Here is a 13,539-nt window from a genome sequence, read left to right as displayed (position 1 = left end):
ATAGGTATAGCCTGAGAAATTGTACTTGTAAAGTTTCTCAACATTGCTCTACCCATGTGCCTCAATTATGACTTGGAAAGACCACTTCTAGGGAGGAGAGGATAGGTTCAGTCTGCATGAGCCAGTCAATCCTTCCCATCTCATAGACTCAAGGACTGGAAGGGACCTCGAGAGGTCAGAGTCCAGTCCCCTGCCCTCATGGCAGGACCAAATACTGTCTAGACCATCCCTAATAGACATTTATCTAACCTACTCTTAAATATCTCCAGAGATGGAGATTCCACAACTTCCCTAGGCAATCTATTCCAGTGTCCAACTACCCTGACAGTTAGGAACTTTTTCCTAATGTCCAACCTAAATCTCCCTTGCTGCAGTTTAAGCCCATTGCTTCTTGTTCTATCACTGGAGGCTAAAGTGAACAAGTTTTCTCCCTCCTCCTGATGACACCCTTTTAGATACCTGAAAACTGCTATCATGTCCCCTCTCAGTCTTCTCTTTTCCAAACTAAACAAATCCAATTCCTTCAGCCTTCCTTCATAGGTCATGTTCTCAAGACTTTTAATCATTCTTGTTGCTCTTCTCTGGACCCTCTCCAATTTCTCCACATCTTTCTTGAAATGCGGTGCCCAGAACTGGACACAATACTCCAGTTGAGGCCTAACCAGCGCAGAGCAGAGTGGAAGAATGACTTCTCGTGTCTTGTTTACAACACACCTGTTAATGCATCCCAGAATCATGTTTGCTTTTTTTGCAACAGTATCACACTGTTGACTCATATTAAGCTTGTGGTCCACTATGACCCCTAGATCTCTTTCTGCGATACTCCTTCCTAGACAGTCTCTTCCCATTCTGTATGTGTGAAACTGATTGTTCCTTCCTAAGTGGAGCACTTTGCATTTATCTTTATTGAACTTCATCCTGTTTACCTCAGACCATTTCTCCAATTTGTCCAGATCATTTTGAATTTTGACCCTGTCCTCCAGAGCAGTTGCAATCCCTCCCAGTTTGGTATCGTCCGCAAACTTAATAAGCGTACTTATTGGTATCGTCCGCAAACTTAATAAGCGTACTTTCTATGTCAACATCTAAATCGTTGATGAAGATATTGAACAGAACCGGTCCCAAAACAGAACCATCTCTGTTCAGGCTGCTCACAATCAAGCTATTTGTGATTTTGTTCTAAACGGATAGGGGCTCTTTTATCTGATACTGGGAAGCGGACTGCAAAAGAGACCAAATCCATCTCACTAGGCTAAACTAGGACAATTACTTAACCACTGCTGACCCCAGAAATATTTGCAACTGTGACCCAGAGTTCAAAGCTTATTTAACCTTTACTAATCCCATGAGATACCCAGTTCAGAAACGTACTCAGAAAAATACTATAAAAAAATGAGTATGCAATAATTTAAGTGCATGCTCTAGGAAGCCTAACTAACAGCTACAACCTAATGCTTCTGACCTCTCATCAAGAAGGTTATGAGATCATCTGCACACCCAAAAGTATTGTAAAGAAAGATGCCAGAAGACTTTAGCACCACCAGCCCCAAGGAAGTGTGTATATGATGCTAACTTTATTGCAACACCACAAATTGAGTTGCTATTGCCATTTCTGTTAAAGTAACTAAATTCTCTATGTAAAGTCTTTGTATGAAAGAAACAATATACAACTAAATTGAAACTAATTATTTCTAATACTTTAAGGCTGCTGAGTTCAAACCCAGCTACAAATTTCAGCTACAAATCCTCAACAGCTAGACTGTCTTCAAAATATCAGCACTGTTAAAATGATACAACTAAACTTAAAGTAATAATAATAAGTCTTTATTTTATGAAAGATTAAGGAAGACCACCAAGATCAAAAGAACCTGTTGAGGAAAGCTCAGCCCTTTCCTATATATTATTGTGAACCTCCTAACACCATATGCTTTTAATGGGTGTTAATGAGTGTGAAAACACCCCACAAATTAGCGTTAATGGTCAAGAACATCAGCCCCCTCAGATACCACTAGGTGAAAAGCACTGGAATCATTAGCCATCACACACCATGCAGTATTCATAATAAATGTCACTAGGTACTCATCAGTCCCACAGGGGCCTTACCTGTTTCCTATGAATCTTGTTGTACAATAGCACAGTCCAGGTTCTTGCACAGGCTAAAGAGCATATAAGTACTGAATTTAACAACCACCTGTTACCTACTGTGTGTTCACCGACTTTTATGGTACATTTTCAGCATCAGGAGATATATGCACCATTTCCTCTTCCAACAGGAACTGTGTGCAAAAGCCTATGCTGAAAATTTACCCCACTGGATATTGTGAATGTTTGTGTTGCAGTGAGGTATGTATTATCAGCCAATATTCCTCATGGGTTCAAGAGTCAAAACGTACAAGGCCTTGCAACCCAAGGCAGCTGTCCTGTGTATAGAGGTATATAAAAAGATAGCTCACTTAATCCTTTCATGCCAGGAGTAGGGATTTTCCCGGAGCGACATCCATTGCCGGCAATGGACGCACCAAAATAACGTCGGCATCAATGAGTTAACCACCTCTGTCCTCTTTTCACCTATTATATTTCTCATGCATCATCCAGCTTCCCAACCATCTTCCTGTTTCTTCACAGTATGCACGCTACGTTCTCTCCCTTCTTCAGCACGGAGTTGAGAAAAGGAGACACATGGTCAGCTGGTGATGTTAACAAGCTCCTTGCTGCCCTGAGAAGCTGGATGGAAATGGTTGAAATTACAAGGGGGTCATCATCAAGATCGGGGAGGACATAGCTTAAGTTACGAGATTTCATAACCTCCCACCCACCCCTCCTATGACACTATTATTGCAGATGACTCAAGTTTCACAACTCAATGAAAAAACAGCTTTAGAGAGCTTGGAAATACCTGAAAATTCACCTTGCTGTCTTCCTGCTTTGGTGATGGGACAAAGTTGATGGGAAGACAGACCCAGCTCCCACAGAAAGTCTAAAGGATCAGGAGACAGGCTAACTATGCGTCCCTCTTTAATCTAGAATATGGAACTTTACTAGGTGCCTTCCTGTAGCCTAAAAATCTTAAAACTTATCAGCCATTTCAGAGCTGTAGTATCTTGGCCTGACAGTTACCCCAAAAGACAATATGCAATACTCTAACAGGTGAAAGTTGGACAGAAGCAGTTAACTCTTAGTGCCATGATAAAACACAGGACGGAATACATCCAGAGGGTCACAGTTCCCCAAGCACACTTGGCAAGATAAAAAGGTTTTCACAGACTTAAGGCTTGATTCTGATTTCAGATACATGGTACATTATAATTCAAGTACCACAAAACCAGTTCTTGGGCAAATATACCCATGTACCCAAGATCAGAACTTTAAACCACGTTACATAAGGTTATTAGTGTCTTCAGAATTATATCAGGTAAGTTGCAACAGGGCAGACCCCCATAGGGAGGAAGTGAATCCACATCACAAATGGCAAATTTGATTGGTAATGATCCCATAGCTGACCACAGGTTTGAGCCAGTGGGTTTACGTAGCTGAAGTCAGGGCTACTCTAAATTCAGCAGAAACTGAAAGCGTGCTGAGAGTCAGCACTTGGTGTTAAAATGACACTGTCAGGTCAAATCTGGCCCCAAAATAAAGTTTTATAAACTTATCATTAGAATCTAAGATTTTCCTTAAAAGCATCAATAAAATTTTTTTTTTAAAAACAATTTTTCCCCTATAGTGTTTGCAACTCAAACAATACAGCATGAGATCCTGAAAACGAAAGTAGCTGGAAGGAGTATAACCAAAAAAGTAGCTGAATAATCCATGATTGTCCAAGGTGAGAAAAATTCAAGAACAGCATAAAGTGAATAATAATTTTTTTTTAAACCTTTCAGTGTTAATAATACATGGTATTAATTATATAAGGAAAATGCGTTTTGGTTTATATATATTTAACCTGACAGTGTCCCCTGAAGTGAAGAAATTTTCAACCCCGATTAAACAAACTGCAGACTAAAGCTGTTGACCAATATACTTTAGATACACAGGGTTTAAAAAGGGGAAAAATACATACAACCTTATTTGCATATATCAACATATTTTAGTGCATAATTTGTAACTTACAAAGGTCACATCTTTTCTCCTATTAGGTTTACAACATAATTATAGTCAAAACTCTGTAAATGCACACAAATTAGGGATTATTCTGAATAGTACACCTGTAAGATAAGAATTTCTCTTTCCTACCAAAAAATGGATAATTTTATGACCATTAACGTTGGTAGCTATGGAAGCTAACAAAGTCATAGGAAATAGTCTCATGAATTCACACCTAAACTGATCTCCAGCAAAGACCAGGAAGAAATATCTCCATTCATGTATAGCACTGCCCCATGAGGTACATTATCAATTCTCTTTACCAGACTCTTTTGAAACATCAAGAATTGATCATTTTAAGGGGCAAAATACTACCATCAAAGGCTTTATGGTGTGTTGTCTGATAGGAATGTACACTACAAGAGAATTTATTAAGGCAGGGCAAACTCTTTTCTTAAAATGAAGGCTGCCTGTACTTTAACTAACCTAACCAAAAATAAACCCTTTTGGAAGTACAAGAAAGTTTCAGGACTGCATTTTCCATCTCTCCCACAAGGAGGCCACTGGGAGAGGTCAACCTAGAGTCCCTCCCCATTACTTGCTTTTGTTATCCTGGCTGGGGAGTATGATGGACAAGTGTATACTTAAGCCTTGCAATCCTCTGTTCAGCACCTCCCCTCTTCAGGAGCAACTCTTTCACTCCAGTGCAGTGGCTTGTAACATCTCTGCAGGGTCACAATGAAATGCCACTTTCAAATTTAAAGCTAACTTCCCACCCTTCCATTCCTGCAAGAAATGCTCATTTTATGAGGATAGGGTGAGGGTTTTTAACTGTACCATCGAGAACTCTAGGACAGATGATTGAGATGTTTTAAATTTTCAAGCGGCAGACCGTTAGGACTCACTGGGTCCCACTGGGCCAGAGTAGGCTGCTCACGGAAAAGATTCGTTACCAGAGAAGGCCACTCAGTTGCTCAGAGGAGAGGTCAGCCTGATGCTGGAAGAAGGAAGCAGCCTGCCAGCCACCACCTCCCTAACCTGCCAAGACAACACCGCAGGTAAGGTACAGGGACTGGAAAGCATGTATGGAGTATCACAGCCCCCACTGCCCAGTGGCAGGCTTTAAAGTTTCAAATTAGCATCCAGATGTTTTGATGTTTAGCTCATCCGAACATAAATCTTCAAATCTTTGGAGCTTAACACTAGCAATAATGTCAACAGAACAGAAAGTTGCCAGAAAACAACAGTCTCCTAATGCTACATAAAATTGCAGATGAAAAGCAAACATTTATAGGACAGCCACATTGACGGTCTCGAGATAACAATTTAAATCTAGATCAGACATTTGGTATAACATTCAGACGGATGCTGAAGCTGTTGAGCCAGAATTGCTCACTGCACTATTTTTGCCCTGCTATTTTCTGGCTGGTTTAGAAAACAGGCCTGCGAGTTAGCACCAGCCAAGCAAAGACCAAATCATCAATAAACAGCTTTTAAAAAAATAAACTAAACTCAACTGGATGAATAAGCCGTCATCTCAGTGGTCAAGATGGACTGATTCATCTTTGATCAATGAATAACATACGGACACCTAGCAAACTAGCTTACATTCCATAGGGTATAATTTGCAACAAAGGGAAATCACAGAAAGTACTCGGAGGTCTGTTTTTTGGCTGAAATCCCTCACTTAGAGAAGGCGTTCCTATTTGTTTGGCATAAACATTTGCAAACAAGGCAACAACTTAGTTTTATTTATGTTCAACTGCAAACAGTTACGTTTTTCCTTTATAATACAACTGTCACAGCTTCTATGAGCTACTGTTCCTCTTACCTTTAGGTCTTTCCAGCAGTCCAGAAGCTTGGTAGCCAAGTCACTCATATCCACTATTTTGTCAGTCTGTTCCTGGCTCCTCTCACTCTCTATGTCAGACACACCCTCCTCTTCATCTTGAGATGGTGTTTCCATTGCAATGGGCTCTTCTAGCTTTGTGCCGTTGCTCTCTCTGGCCTCTGCTTCAGGCTCAACCTCCAGCTCAGTAGCCTGAGGTTTGCTGCTGTCCACTGCAGCATCAATGGCAGCTTTGATTTCCTGTTGCGGCTGCTCCTCTGCCACCTCTGCCGGCGCATTGTCCAGCTGGTCTAGGTCTTCTTTGCCCTCCTTTCCCTCCAGCTCACTGGTGGTATCAGAGATTGCACTGTCCATGCTGTTTTCACTTATAATTTTGAGCCTTCGAAAGACAAGCTTCTTCGGGGTGTCTGTGTCGCCTTCTGTGCTCTGCTTGATGGAAGGATCTGGCGTGTTGAGTGGCGTATGAGCCCGTGACGTGTTCTCACTGGAATAACCATCCCCCTCACTGAGCTGTGGGACTGCAGTCTTGGTCTGAGCCCAGCGCTGGATAATTGGAAGCACCTTGCTCTCTTCCAACATGTTTTTATTGGGTATAGGCAAGAGCTCCAGAGTCTTCATAATCTGGTTACAAACACAGAACCACAGCAGTTACATTTCAAATTGTCACTTTGCACTAGTTTTTTATACCTCTGACTTGGCAATAGATATTTCTTCCAAGACGAACTGAGTTCTTTAGTATTTGCCAGAGCCATACTCATACTGACACAAGTTAGTAGAGATGCACTTACTGTAGGGGCGGTAGTGAACTTTTGCTGACTACTACTGACACCAAATAAAACATATGGATGGAAAAAAAGACTAAAAGTATTCAGGTCACAACTGCAATGAGTTCAGAGGGCTCAGACACTTACAGCTGAACATGCATATCTTGAATTTCCATGTAAACAAACCCAAGGTAGAATAGCTCAAATAAAAATGTGTTGATTTAAATGGTTAACCTTTTAAGTTAGGCTTTGGTATAGAAATCACACTTTTATATGGTTAAGTTGATCTCTCTCTAAATTGACTGATTGCATACTACATGTTTTGGATCAGATTTTCCTCTTTGTAAATGCTGCAGTGATTATATAATTTGTAACTATATTAATGGAAGAGGTTAATAGAAACTGATTGATAAATAAACCAAGATAGATCAACCGTAGGAAGATCTGAACTTACTAATATAGCAATATTTGAAAAGTTCTTTTTTCACTAAACAGCAGTATTTAAACATCCACTGGATGTCCCAGAATTATACACATTAGCTGAAGGAAGACCCTGACATCATTCTCCTGGGTGGAATGTCACCACTGCCAGCACGTGTGTAATCACTGTTTGTGACTTAAAACTAGACTGGACAAGACACTAGAGAAATGTAATATGGATGGACAACAATCCTGCACTGGCAAAGAGTGAGGCTGGATAGCTTTACATTTCCATCTGTAACATCCATGATCATGGATCATTCTATGATCATGTAGATTTCTGAAGCCTACAGAAAATAAAGACAAATAATACTACAGAAATGTGCTTTTTTTTTCAGGTTGCTGCTAGTTTGAAAATCTAAGTTTTAAAGAAAGCTAAAAAATTCAAGACGTGTTCCTAGCTAGATTGTACTATGATGCATATACATGCAAAAATCTTACAAAAATTAGACTATTTACTGCATGATTTGCATCTTGAGTGATTAAATAAAATAAAAATCACTCCACATACCTTCTGTATAAGAATTAAATTCCCACTCATGGTTTTAGGTTCTCAGCACCTAACTTGCAGGAACTCCTATCGTTTTAGTCTTCTGAGATCACTAAACCAACTCATGAGAAGGCAGCAATTCCTGATCTCAGGCCCCTCGCGCCTCTAATTACCAGTTCATTTTACAAGCAAATGACAGAAAACAAAAGAATAAAAAACAGTTGCCAAAAACTATGCACACCGGACCCATTGTAAGTGATATGCCTTCTAAGAGAGGAAAGTACATTTAAGTGTATGAAGAAGCTAGCGGTTGTCATGCAGAAAGACAGGCATGCATCATTCCCTGAAGAAATTTCTTCACAGGTGGACAGATGAAAACTGAGAATTCCCCAGTGACAACAAGGAGGGTAATGCCAAGTCAGTCAAATCTCAGGAGTGAAGAACAGAAATGGCGATACGGCTCCCCGACTCCTTCAATCTGAAGACTCCCTCAGCAGCATGGACATCTGAGGACACATGGTATATGTACTTGTGCTCCATTACTTAAGAGACTGGCAAGATAGAAACATGGGTGTTACCATCCACTCTGCTCCATCCACCCAAAAGAAGATGGTGCCATGGCAGAAGGGAATTCTTAAGCTAGCTCATAGTCTCTGCTTTGGAGTCCATGAAAGTTTATAAAGAGTAGCTCTGATACTCCAGAGAGGATGGCTGTCACAGCAGGAATTGTGATCTTCCTCCCCAGGCCCAGGATTCAGCCTTAGAGAGGTCTTTTAGGTAACCCACACAACCTGATGAGTCTCTCCCCAGACAGCAAGCTCAAGCTGAAGCATTAAGTCAGTTGGGGAAGGGATGTTGATTCAGCAGACAAGTACATATAGAAAACAGCAGAAGAAAATAATTTCAATGCTAGATATCGTCAGAGCAAACTCTGGATCCTCCAGCCAGTCCCCCACTCCTGAACAGCCAGTCATGGCAGTGCCCTTTTTTAAAGCTTAGCATCTGTTACTTAAGTTTAAGGAAAATCACAAAGGCAAATTCCTTCCAGGTATTTCAAGCTCTCTGTATATGAACTAATGTACTTAAAGAAAAAAGTTATGGATTTATCTGTACTTCATGTCAAGGTGAAGTACCACATATGACTTTCATTAACACTTTATGTGTTGTACTTTATGTATTGTACTTCACTGTCTGTGGACTGCAAAATGAAACCTACTTTTAACATTAACTCAAGAAGTAGGTCGACAAATTGAAGAAGGTTCAGAGAAGAGCAACAAGAATGATTAAAGGATTAGAAAACCTGCCTTATAGTGACAGACTCAAGGAGCTCATTTAGCTTCACAAAAAGAAGGTTAAGGGGTGACTTTATTACTGTGTATAAGTATTTTCAAGGGGAACAAATATTTAATAAAGAGCTCTTCAATCTAGCAGAGAAAGATATTACAAATTCAGCCTAGAAATAAGCCATACACATTTTTACCAGTGAGAGTAATTAACCATTGGAATAACTTACTGAAGGTCGTGGTGGATTCTCTTTCACTGACAAATTTTAAATCAAGATTTCAAGTTTTTCTAAAAGATATGCTCTAGGAATTTTTTGGGGCAGTTCTCTGGCCTGTGTTATCCACGAGGTTCAGATCAGATGGCCACAATGGTCCCTTCCGGCCTTGGAATTAATGCATCATATTTTTATTCATATACGTTCCCTCTTCTCAGCAATTACTACAGCTGCTTTGAAAGCTTCGTGTACAAATAGAGTGACCTGGAAATCCTGAGACAATTACTGACCTCTAGCTGGAGCTTCAAGTTGTTCACAGTGTTTCCCCGTCCATCACCCAACTCAGCCATCCAGATCCAGAGGAGAGACAAGCCATGACATTCCAGGAAGGACTTCAGGCAGGCTTGCGAGTGTGTGTTCTAGATGAGACAGTTAATGGAGAATCCATGGAAACAGTCAGCACCTTCCTCAGAGACTAAAACCTAATTTCTACATCCTGACATTGTTAACTACTGAACTATGTACACATTACTGACAAAACACAATGCTACTAAAAATGCACAACGCAGAGAGTCGAGCCTAGACATGTGCCAATATCTAACAGCATCATCAAAAGTCTACAGTAACTTTAAAGTGAACTGGAACAGCTGTTTTCAGTGCAATAGTGCATACAGAAAGTAAATAAGTCTCTCTGGTACCCAGCTGGTATTACAGCATAAAAACTTAACAGGAGGTTAGAGTGAGCAGATAATTGGCAGTAACTAATAATCTTTTCCAGTAAGTCAGAGACAAAAATTAAGGATGGCTTTAGAAGAGAATTGTAAATAAATTCATTCTAAGATGTGCAGGTTACTCCCTCTACATTCATTTCCTTTTAAATTTTATTTTATCAGACATCTTAATATATTGGTAATCATCATTCTCATCTTAGCAAAATTAACCACTGCTTTTGGATGATTTTGTCAAAATGACCCTTTGAAGTTAACATCTAGAAAGGACTGTGTACGTCACCTTTCTAGTCCTCCAAAAGGCAAAACATGCTGGCTAAAGGTTGGAGCTACAAAGGGTCTACAAATTCTTTGAGTATGGCTGCAAACTTACCCCTTTGCCACACTAAATAGAGTAGCTCTTCCCTCCAGTTTCTGTATTGGCACAACCGTAAAACCTATTTTCCATTTTCTCCTTCTTCCTCACTAGCCTTTAAACACATTATTTAAAATAAGAATACTTCACATAATTTTACTTCCCTCCTCCTTCAATCAGGTTGGGATCTCCTCACCTGTATGAGTTTGAGGCAGGTGAGTTTCTGCTCCAAAGTCTCAATCCGAACCATCAACCGGGATAAACTGAGAACTTGGTTCTTATCTGAAAGCCCCTCTCCATTCTCCAACAGTGCTTCCAATTCCCCATCCACCTACCACGTCAAAGGAAAATGATTATACAACTCACAAAACAACCCAAACTCACAAGGTACCACTCAATCAGCTGTTAAGAGAATTTATTCTCTGGCTCTGAGGTTCCATAAGAAGTCTCTCCATGACCAAATCTCATATACTGAAAGGGAAGAAAATCTAGTTTTAGGTATAGTTGATTTCATTTGTATTTTTTTTTTTTTGCCACCCCATAGTTCTCCTCTGATTCTTTCAGTCATTCCTTGAATCAAGACTTTGAATATAATATGTAAATATTTCACATGCTGTGCTTCTCTCTCAAGATAGAGGCTTAGACCAGTAAAATGGGCAGGGCTTGGGGGGGCGCGGAGGGGGAGAAAATCTGATTGTGTTCTTGGGAGCAAAAATGTGTGCAACATAGCATCTTCCATCTAGACCTGAAGCTTTAGCTTGTGCCACACATTCCAATCATATGCACCGCCTATGTCCTTAGCTGTGTGCATTCAACACGTGCAGAATGCTCTGCAAAGGAAACTCTGGCTGTATTATTTAGCAAGATATGCTGGTTTTAAATTTACCTTTTCATATATGAAAACAGGAGATGCTATTTAAAACATGGCTGCTTCAATTTATGACCCCACAGAACAGAGGTTTCTCTATATCCAAGATGAACACTGGGGCAGTAATAAGCAAATGTTCACTCTAAAGTTTGTATGAACAAAAAAAATTACCTGAGACAAATATTCATGAACTAATGTGGAAGTAATTAATATTTTAACTCTACTTTATAAGTGATAATGAAGTATAGGATTTGACCAGGCAGTCTTCTTAAGCAGGTAGAATATGGAAGCCTTGGCTTGCTCTGTACTAAAGGCGATTATGTCCCTAATGGAAAGTCCTCAAGGAAATTTGAAACATAGGAAGACAGTGGTCTTGTCTTAAATCAATGTGATTGCATTCTCTGATCCAAGGATGCAAAGACCTGGATATCTGTTCTCAAGATCAAATAACTTTCACTTTTAACAATATCTTATTCAATGCAGAGAATTGCAACATCCTGTGAATACCTAAATATGAAGTTTGCTGGAGAGAAGCATATCATTCAAATGTAATTTATAACCTATTTTTAGGAAGACAAGTAGGAAAACGCTTTTCTGGGAAAATGTAAAAATATAAGAGGTCAATTTTAAAAAGTTTAATTCCCCGACCACCCAAACAGAGAAACGGTCAATCAAAATGAGGCTGCTAGCTTCAGAAGACAGTCCCCTTCCAAAAGGGTACATACATGTAAAAGCAGTTTTCAAGGAGGATAATTAGTATTCCCATAAGCCAAAAAACAGCTACATTTTACAGACAGTGAAAAGGATCCTCTCAGTTTATTAGAGGAAACTTGTAATCAGGAGATAAAGCTTTATTTCCCCATCCCCCTTTCTTTCTTCCTTTCTTTCTCTTTCTCTAAATTGTGCTTCTCATGAGAGTTTCCTGTGGGGCTTGTCATTGTCATTGCAAGTTCCCCACTACAATCCAATCAAAGGATTGAATTCAGATAAATACCTTGATCAAAGTTATTTGGAGGAAATGGTAGAAGGCCTGATGGAAGAAAGCTAGGAAAGGCTCTAGTTCTGTATAAATGAAATGGATCACATGGAGCAGCAAATACAACAATTAAAACTGATGTCAAAGCAGATATAATGCATATCCACATTGGCCTTTAAGCCAAGGTGAATGCAAGTTTGTATCTAACACCACACCTTCAGGGCTCACCGACAGCAAGAAAGCAAGGAACAGCCTCACTGGTTCAACATCTCAACCAAACGACTGCATTTGAACCAGTGCAGATATTTCCTGCAGTAGGTGAGCCCTGAAGCTGTAGTGAGATTTGAATTTGTAATCGCCTTGGCCTAGAAGCAAGGGAGCTTGCAAAGAAGTCACATGAGCATGCATTATATATTAATAAACCATTCTATCATAAGCTGGCCTTAAGTGTGCTGCGTTTGCTTGCGTTTTTACAGGTGTGTAAAATGTGTTTGCGGTTGGCAATATTTTGATGAAACCTTTGGGTCACACTAAACTTTTTTGATCCCAGAAGAGATCTGTCCCCTTCTTAAGGCTGCCTTTTGAGACTTTGATAAGAAAGATCACCTCCTTGGGTCACCCTTTATGGAAAGTAGATTGTACAAACCAAACGAGGAAGGGTCACACTCACCGAGTCTTTCTTACGAGAGCGTTCCTTTTTCATTTTTCCTCCTGCTGCTCTGATGCTGACCCTGTTCTCTCCTCCCAGGTAACCCCGGCAGTTAGTTGAGCCACAGAAGCATTTCTGAGCCTCTTTGCTGTTCAAGGGGTATGAGTGACACATGAAGTTAGTTTGCAGAGTTTAGTAAGAGACTGATGGCATTCACAGCGGGGTTGTTTTCCTAAATACTAAATGCATTTTAATTTTACTGTCCTGGAAGAACAATTACAGTCTTGTATAATCACTCCTTATCCTTTTTTCTTTCTATTAAGCTGTTATTTCAAATGGCTACTGAAGAACTATTAGAAAATTTTGAACAAACACTCTTAAGACAATTCTGTTTGTCATGTGATTCTTTGTATTTTTTTCTCCTTCATTTTGTTCTAAAAAATTAAGAGCTGCTGCATCGAACATATAAACCAAATGGTTTCTAAACGGAATGTTTCACACCATTTCCCTCCTGCACAAGAAAGCAGTCTATAAGGTTATAAACCACTGTATGTGGCAGGTCCTTTCAGTTCTGGCTAAGGCAATTTCTCCCAAACTCAAACAAACCTCTACAGTTTCTTTATGGCTAGCGTATTCCCATATCTCCTTAACAAGAAGTTGGGCAAACACTTATGGAAACTCAACTCCAGGCTGCGCCAATATCTAACAGACAGAAAGCAAGAGTTCATTCATTTTCCTGGCTGTTTTTAGCTAACTATAGTGCTTCTGTTTTTCTACCTGTTTCTCAGGGCCTGTCTTTGTT

General features: G+C 39.9%; 1 protein-coding gene across 10 annotated transcripts in view; it reads right to left on the bottom strand.

Moving 5' to 3' along the window:
* Positions 1-13,539, bottom strand: part of SETD2 (SET domain containing 2, histone lysine methyltransferase) — a 151,147-nt gene that overhangs the window by 81,775 nt on the left and 55,833 nt on the right. For 9 of the 10 annotated variants that reach the window (XM_030549822.1, XM_030549825.1, XM_030549823.1 and 6 more), the window contains 4 exons: positions 12,759-12,885; positions 10,441-10,575; positions 9,452-9,580; positions 5,912-6,550 (listed from right to left, as the gene is read on the bottom strand). In XM_030549822.1, coding sequence (XP_030405682.1) covers positions 5,912-6,550; positions 9,452-9,580; positions 10,441-10,575; positions 12,759-12,885 — 1,030 coding nt within the window. Of the gene's footprint in view, positions 1-2,568; positions 2,725-5,911; positions 6,551-9,451; positions 9,581-10,440; positions 10,576-12,758; positions 12,886-13,539 lie in introns of all 10 variants that reach the window. The other variant, XR_003998713.1, reaches the window with a different exon arrangement.

Source organism: Gopherus evgoodei, chromosome 2, assembly GCF_007399415.2.
Source record: "Gopherus evgoodei ecotype Sinaloan lineage chromosome 2, rGopEvg1_v1.p, whole genome shotgun sequence".
Taxonomy (NCBI): domain Eukaryota; kingdom Metazoa; phylum Chordata; order Testudines; family Testudinidae; genus Gopherus; species Gopherus evgoodei.
The sequence above is the reverse complement of the archived record's forward strand: the minus strand, read 5'-3'. Positions and strand labels throughout refer to the sequence as shown.